Source organism: Lucilia cuprina, chromosome 3 (genome assembly GCF_022045245.1).
Source record: "Lucilia cuprina isolate Lc7/37 chromosome 3, ASM2204524v1, whole genome shotgun sequence".
NCBI classification, from domain to species: Eukaryota; Metazoa; Arthropoda; class Insecta; order Diptera; family Calliphoridae; genus Lucilia; species Lucilia cuprina.
In genome coordinates, this window is record NC_060951.1 from 57,971,620 (window position 1) to 57,979,940 (window position 8,321).

General features: G+C 29.3%; 1 protein-coding gene across 1 annotated transcript; it reads right to left on the bottom strand.

Moving 5' to 3' along the window:
• Positions 1–4,853: 4,853 nt before the first annotated feature.
• On the bottom strand, positions 4,854–7,847 carry LOC124418814. Its single transcript, XM_046946380.1, has 4 exons — positions 7,568–7,847; positions 5,351–5,718; positions 5,083–5,258; positions 4,854–5,009 (listed from the first exon to the last, which is right to left on the bottom strand). The coding sequence occupies exons 1-4, from the start codon at positions 7,649–7,651 to the stop codon at positions 4,927–4,929; spliced, it is 711 nt and encodes a 236-aa protein (XP_046802336.1). The 5' UTR covers positions 7,652–7,847; the 3' UTR covers positions 4,854–4,926.
• Positions 7,848–8,321: the final 474 nt, after the last annotated feature.

The following is an 8,321-nucleotide window of genomic DNA, read 5'->3' on the forward strand; positions in this document are numbered from 1 at the left end:
CAGAATATATATACTTTATAGGGTCGGAAAATTATATTATAGAAATTACAAACGGAATGACAAACTTATATATACCCTTCTCACGAAGGTGAAGGGTATAAAAACAACATTTAAATTCTTTAAAACCCGTATTAAATAATGAATGGGCCTTTTTATCGAACAAGCATTAGTTGAATGTTTAAACGGGTTTTTAATGTTGAATGTTTGTTTCATGATAAATACGAATATAAAAACTGAAAAAATCTTTATTACGAAATCAATACCACAGGTATGCAATATAATTAGTTTAAAGCTAAAATTAACACTTCCACATAAAGGTATAAAATTCGTTTTTTAAAAAATGACAAACCCCTATAAATTAATAATAAGCAAGAGGCAAAAGAATTTATTAACTCAAATAAATTTTTTTTAATGGGGTTTTCCCACAATCTGCAGAAAATAAAACGTGTGCAGTTAAAGTTTATATTTTTTTGAGTGTTTATAAACATGCATATGTTTATTTTATTTTAAATATTTTTTAATATTTTACTCCAATTAATAATTATATGTATGAAGTTGTCTACTTCAAACTCATCTTATTAAGATTCATAAAATTACGTATGTACTTATAATTTCATGGTAAAAATTTAAATTCTATAAAATACACATATGGTTTTATGAAAATATCCATTAAATTTTTGTTTTTGTGTTTATCGAAGTCCTATAATCATATTTACTAATAGCTTCAACTACAAAAAGTACAAAATTTGCCACAAATTTTTAAAATTTATTTATAAAATAAAAACAGAAAAGACTTGTTCATTTTTTTAATAAAAAGTTTTACAAATTTAAGAGTCATTTTCAATACTCTTAACACTTCAGACTCTTACGTTTAAAACCACTCAGCCATTCATAAATTCACACACACACACATTTTGTTATAGCCCGGCGAACTTGCAATTGAGAGTAGAATTATACTTGTTACGATATATCAAACTGTTTCAAAAAAATTTTTTTAAATCTTTATTTATTCTCAAATTTTTAACCTTTCAATTTTCATAATTACCTTTGAGGGACAAATTGAACGTGTTTGTTGGGTTATTTTATACATTTTTTATAATATAATTCCTTGTTATACGTGTATGTCTGACTGTTCATTTGTTTTCTTTCATAATTTACAGTCATGAACATAGTATTGGAGTTTATATTCAGTTGGATCTTCCATTTGTAACAAACTTGATTTTTTTAGAACCTATACAAGTAAGGTATATATCTCATTGTAAAAATGTTTATAACTCATAGGAGACATTGTAGCAATGTTCAGGAAAATCCGTCCATAAACTAGGCTTTAAGGTATATAAGATTCGGCCTAGCTGAATATTTAACTCTTACTTGCTTATTTTTTATTCAAAACAGACCTTAAAACAATTAATTCATTAGGGATTTTAATGTTTTATTTTAATATATTTTATGAGTATAATGTACGAGTACTTTTTGTTTAATTTAAAGTATTTTTCATTATTTTGCAATTCTCAGCTGGGTAAAGAAATATAAAAAAATATTTAAAAAATTCTTTGAAATCTTTTAGAAATTTTGTTTCAGAGTTAATCGAATATAAGTCGTCATTCAATGGCTTGTACTTATATTAACACTTGTTTTTTATTGACTACTACGAACCGCCTGCATTACTTTTAAGTATTTTTATAATGACTTACATATAATTAGGTACGAAAGTACTGAATATATGTAAGTTTAATTGAATCGGAGATGGTGGATTCGATATAGGTAGTAGTGTTTCTCAGATCAATCAACCAACCAACCAACTAACTAATTAACTAACTAACTAACTAACTAACTAATTAACTAACTAAATAACTTTATAACTAACTAATCAACTATATATTTTCAACTCCTCATTTGTAAGTACTTATTTAAGTAGCGATTTGCAAGCGATAATGTTAAGTACTTGTTTCCTATGACATCACCGTATTAAAATTCTTATGACGTTTTAATGTAAGTTTTTGCTGGGTAAATAATTCTGCATAATATTAGACAGTTAGATTTCGCTAAGCGCCTTATTGGTAATGGGTTCGGCCAAGTTTATCTTAATTATTTTGTACAAACAGAAAGTAACGGATTGTATTTACAACAAGGAACTCTGACAGCTATTTATTAATAAAAACGTTTAGGCCAATTAAATTTTTTTTACCGTCTGTATAACAATCTTCTTTTTGGAAATGATTATTTTAAAGTACTGACAAAACATACGTGTATTTTTCAAGCCATACTTTATGAATTATTTATTAAAATTAAGCCTATAAAAGAACAACATCTATTTTCTTTTTGTTTTTAGTTTTAATACTTTTTTTATTTTAGATCCAAAAATTCATTCAAACGTACGCATAAACATAAAATTTCATATCTTTTTGCAAAAACAAAATATAACAACATGAAGAAGCAACAAACAAAAAACATCTAATAATAACTATAAAGACTTTGTTGTATGTGAATGAATTCATTTTGAAGATTCTTTTGTTTAAGACGACTCATTTCAAAATCTTATAAATGTTTTCATGATTTCAGCAGTTAAATGCTTATTTTGGGGATTGTTTTTATACTTTTCGTTTTATTATTTATTCTTTATTTTTGATTGCGGCAAACGTTTTATGTGGGGTTTTTGGTTGTTGTTACATTTGTTATTTCACGTTGCTATTGTTGTTATCATTTTTATAATATTCTAAAGAGTGATTCATATTTATGGCCTAAAACAAACTAATCATAATCTAAAAGTGTTGCTGTTTTCTTTAGAGTTATTTCAGTTTTGTTACAAGTTGTATGATTTTATTGAAATATTATGCACAACAATATACTACGTAGGTATAAAGTTTTATTTTCAAAATCTAAATGAAACAACGTTAAAGAATGAGTGAAATTTGCGTTTTATACATATTTTTATCTTAAATCTTTAAAACGTTGTTAACATTGTATTTACTTACGTTTATTCAGGTTTATAGCGATTTTTTTTAAATGATTACAAATTTTTAATGCTTTTATACAATTTTTATTTAGAATACGAAATATAATGGCTTTATGACAATATAATAAGAAGTAGAGTAACCTGTTAAATTTTAAATAGGTCAATTACATAGTTGTTATTTTTTAAATATTTTTATTTTACAAAACATATAGGAAGAGCCAAAAATAAACAAAAATTTTACATTTATACCCTACACCGAAATATTGTCTTTGTCCTGATGTTTGTAACATTCAACAATATTGGTCTTACACTCATCGGCTCAGAAGTATTTTCGTCCATCTGTAGCGCACGCAACAGGTCGCAAATTGAAAGATACGAAACTGATTGAAAATAGTTAGCTCTATTATTTAGATTAGCCTCTATATGTAGAAGCGAAGAAAGAACTTAAAAAGAAGCGGAATTTCCTCCATGAAAGTGCTGAAAAAGACCTGAAGAGGTGATGATTTTAACACAGGCTTGACATAGGAGGGATGTCCTTTTTATTTGATTCTAAATTCACTACTTTTGAAGTCATTCTCAAGATTTCATTTATATGTTATTTTCTTGGAACTTGTTTGGAAGTGAAATTGTAGTTTTGTAAAATATAACAACTTATTTGACTTAAAGCATTTTAAGAAAGTGAAATTGTTGTTTGTTGAAAATCTTTTTATACTCTTCACCTTCGTGAGAAGGGTATATATAAGTTTATCATTCCGTTTGTAATTTTTATAATATCATTTTCCGACCCTATAAAGTATATATATTCTGGTTCCTTATAGATAGCGGATTCGTTTAAGCCATGTCCGTCTGTCTGTTGAAATCAATTTTCTGAAGGCTCCAGATATCTTCGATATCCAAATCTTCAATAATTCTGTCAGACATGCTTTCTAGAAGTTTCCTATTGAAAATCAGCAAAATCGGTCCATAAATAACTGAGATATGGATAAAAATCTGAGACTACCTCTGAAAATTTCCTCAACAAATTATTAATAAAAGCATAAAAGCAACAACAAGGAGATAAAGCAGTAATATGTTGGTAATAGAGCTCATATTTGTTTGAGGGTGGTAATACAGTTTAACGGTTTTAGTACAGTACAACGGTTAATATTTCTTTCTGCTACATGTTATATTTGTTTGTGTGTATGTTATGTGTGACATGTGTGCAGAGATACAAGATAAATAAAAACTGTATTTTAAAACATACTTGGTGAATGGTATATAAGATTCGGCACAGCCGAATATAGAAATTTAACTTGTTTTATATATAGATCCTCAATGGAGTAGAGTATCATATGGTCAGCAATGCCCGACTATACATTATCATTTGTTATTTTTTTCAATACATTTGAACTGAAACATTGATTCCATAGTTAGTCCTTAAATCTGTGATACAAAGTTGTCAGATCTTACAACGTTGTCAATAAAAGCATTACCGAAAATATTGCAAGATAAAATTTGTAAGTTGACAGTATTATTACACATTTTTTGCGCATTTTACTACCAACGATGTAAGAACTAACAACCGTGTATATATAGCATTAGATTATACACATATCTGTTGTCTTATCGGCAACAACACCAGTCTGTTAACGAATAATTGATCCCACCGAGTTTGGCTTTATTACCACATCCACCATCTACACACCGAAGGGACCAATCCAATAACCGGGGCAAGATAAAGTCCGAAACTCTGCCGTGTGGGCTACTAGTTGTTGTGATACTAAATTATATGACTATATCGTTCAACTCCACAAAACCTTTCCGGTTGTAAAGAAATACCGAATTATTTTCAAAACAAAACACTGTGCAATGCAATTGAAATAAAAGTTAATGACAAAAACATTTCTTCTTCTAAATATTTAAATTTAAATCGACTTCATTTATTTCTTTATATTTTCTATAATTTGATTCTATTTAAAAAAGAAAAATAATCAATTTCCTTGCAGTTTGGCATCTTGTTCCTTGGCATATTGTAAATATATATCATAAGCAGGATTACGGGGACTTCTTTCAGCTAAAAAAAAGAAACAACAATGAAATCAATAATTTTCTAACAACCAACGCAACAGCAACTACCAAAAACATACTTTTATAGACATTATAACCATTTGTATCAGCACGATAATAAGTTGTCTGATATGATTCTCTTGTACCCGCCATCGAGGGTACAGTATAATAACCCTGTTGTACTGGCCTCCAAACACCTTTCACCAAGACATGATCTATGCGCTGATAATTGACCATGCCATTACTTAACACTAACCTGAAAGAAAAAAAAAAAAACAAATACATTCCAACAGACAATCAATCAATGTTACCACAAGTCTGTTAGTAGAAAAAACTCTAAACTCTTACTTATATTCCTCACTGCCATTGTCATATTTATGATGATAATTTTCCAATACAATTACTTCGTCGGTTGGTTTGCTGGCCTCTGGTTCACCCGTAATTATTGGCCACAAATCACTAGTGGGATCATAAACAACATCTAGGTCTTCATCATCATCGGCAAAATTATCAGTGATTATTCCATTATCATCATCATCATTTTGTGTATAGTCCATGTCAGGCATAACAACCACTGGCTGTTCTATTAACGTGTGCTGGGGAATTTCATTGTTTGGTGGCATAACCGCTTCAATAATATCATCAACATCTGTTGGCCAAACGGCCAATTGTAATTCGTAGAGTGGTTGTGTCTTGTCAACAGTCATGATGGGTGCCTGCGAATAGGAAACAATAGAAACATTTAATAAATACGCTATTGTTGGGATGGAGGAAAGGTTTATTTCTTATTTGCAAATGAAATAAAAAGATTTTTTATTTTTTTTTAATTTTATACATTTTGACATTCAGAGTTAAGTATTAACCACCTATGCTTACAAATAGGGAGTGGGGTAAGTACGATTGCCTTTATGAAAGCAGTTATGTGAGTAGTTTTGTTTCAGAGAAAAAAATGTCTTCAAGGATACATCCTCTGCGTCTATTTTTGGTTTATATATAAGTAGTTATATAACATATTGTGTCACTAATAATTCTTTGTAATTCAGACTGTAAGCGGTAAACATTGAAAAGTAAATTGTTGAGTAGGTACAAGTTATTATCATAAAATGATTTATACATTTTCATATCGAGCGACTATATTCAATAATTTTAATGTACGCAACAAAAACTGATTATTTCGCCTGTTATATTTTGGATGAATTTAGCTCAATGGATGTCAACAATTTTAAAGCTTTTATGTTTATTGAATTAGTGAAGATTTTTAAAAATTTCTAAAAACTTTCATCCCTTAAAGTATTTCGCCTCAGTGATGCTTTTTAAATAATTATTACTAGATAAATAGCTTTTAATCTAACAGCATAAAAAGAACTCCCAAAGAAGCTAAAAAGAAGTAGAATTTACTTCACGAAATTATTGTGAAATACCTGCAGAAAGAAAATAGACAAAGTTGGATAAAGAATTGCTGTAGACAATAGTTTCCGATTTATAAAATTTGGTACAAACTCTGGACATGCCGCTTGCGGTTAATGAGGTCCAAATTCAAAAAATATCGAAAAGACTGCGTCTGTTTAAATTGAAGTGTTTTAAAAAGGTAGTCTTTATAGAGCTGGATACTTGGGTATCTGAGGCCTTCAACTTCGCAAATCGACATTCGTCCATTCAAAAATCGCACGAATTCCAAAAGAATTTCATTTATCACCACTTCAAAAGTAGCTCTAAGTGATTTTGTGGAAGCGATGTTTTTTGACGTCCAAAGAGGCGATAAGAATCCTATTTTTTATATTTAAGGTATATTTGTTTGTACTACAATCTTCTGAATTAAACTAATTTTATTTTGGAGTTAATTGATAAATGCGTGTAATTTCACTTGCCGATAGCTTCTTAAAAAAGAACATAAAAATTACTTCAGATGTGATGAACTTCGATTTAAATAAAAAGGACATCCCTCTTATGACAAGCCTGTGTTAAAATTATAACTTCTTTAGTTTTTTCAGTACTTCCATTAAATTCTACTTCTTTTTCACTTTTTTGGAAGTTTTTTTTTTTGAAGTTTCTGTTTACTAGTTACTGCACTATTCACTATAAACTCAAATAGTAATCACTTGTAGAAGGTTAATTAGTAAGTTTGGAACAAGAAAGTATGTTTTTGGAAAAAGTTTTTGTTGCACTTCAAAAGTTACTACTGGTCATTTAAAACCCAAATTTAAAACACTAATATTAGGTAATTAGTTAGTTAAGAAAAAGGATTTATGTTTTATCAGATACAAAGAAAATTGTGCTCTCTTTTAACATTTGATTGTGTCCAGTACAACCCTTGACAGACTATAACACTACCAACAAACATATGGAAGTACATAATCACTAACACACTTTTCTCATTCACAAAGAAATCACTTTTTCCCTAAACCACAATTTTATAGATTTGTTTACTTAAATCCATATAATTTTGATTGATATTTTGCAGAAGGAAAAAAAACCACAATATTCTTCTTAAACACACTCCATGGTCTTAAGCCAAAAACTATTCAACAAATCTAAATGTTCACTCATTCGTTCAGTCAATCATACCTTAGTTGTTGGTTTAGCTAAAACTGTTGTAACATCTTGTAAAACCATTATCAGCATTAGAGATTTGAAAACTAAACTTTTCATGTTGCTGCTGCTACTGGCTAACTGCCCGCCTACCCTGCTGTCACGCTGTTGCTACTGTTAACGTAATTTGTCGGCAAAGTTTGGTGGGTTGGTGTAGGTTGGTTGGGTTGTTGTGGGTTTGATAAAGTTTTTGAACAGTGTGTTGTTTGTTTGTGCTTTCGTATTTATTATGGATTCTTGATTCCTGAGTTGTTTGTGGCACCGTGCTGAGTGTGTTTGATGTGATGTGTTGTATGCAAATGTTGAAAACTTTTTGCTGAAAGTCCATAGTTTATGGCTGTGCAGGTATTTATATTGCCTTTTGACTACAGCAAATATTGGCCCAATATGGTTGTTGTTGCTTTTGATTCTGCTGCTGTCGTTGCTGTTTTGATATTTTTTCTTCTTTTACAACTGCTGTTGTTGTTAATGCTGAACTTATTTTGCTGTTACATTTTGTAGCTGCTGTTTGTTGTTGACGCAAATAACTTTTTCAGTTTTTCTTGGGATTTTGTTCCTTGTTCTTTTTTTCTTAATATATATTTTTTCGTGTTTGTTTATCAAATCTTAAAAGCTTTGTTTGCACTTGCCAGCCATATATAAGTAGATATTATGTTCTTACCATATTTTTCTGTTTTCGTAGGCAGTTTGTTATAAAATGAATTTTAAATCTTTTTAGTGTTTTGACCCA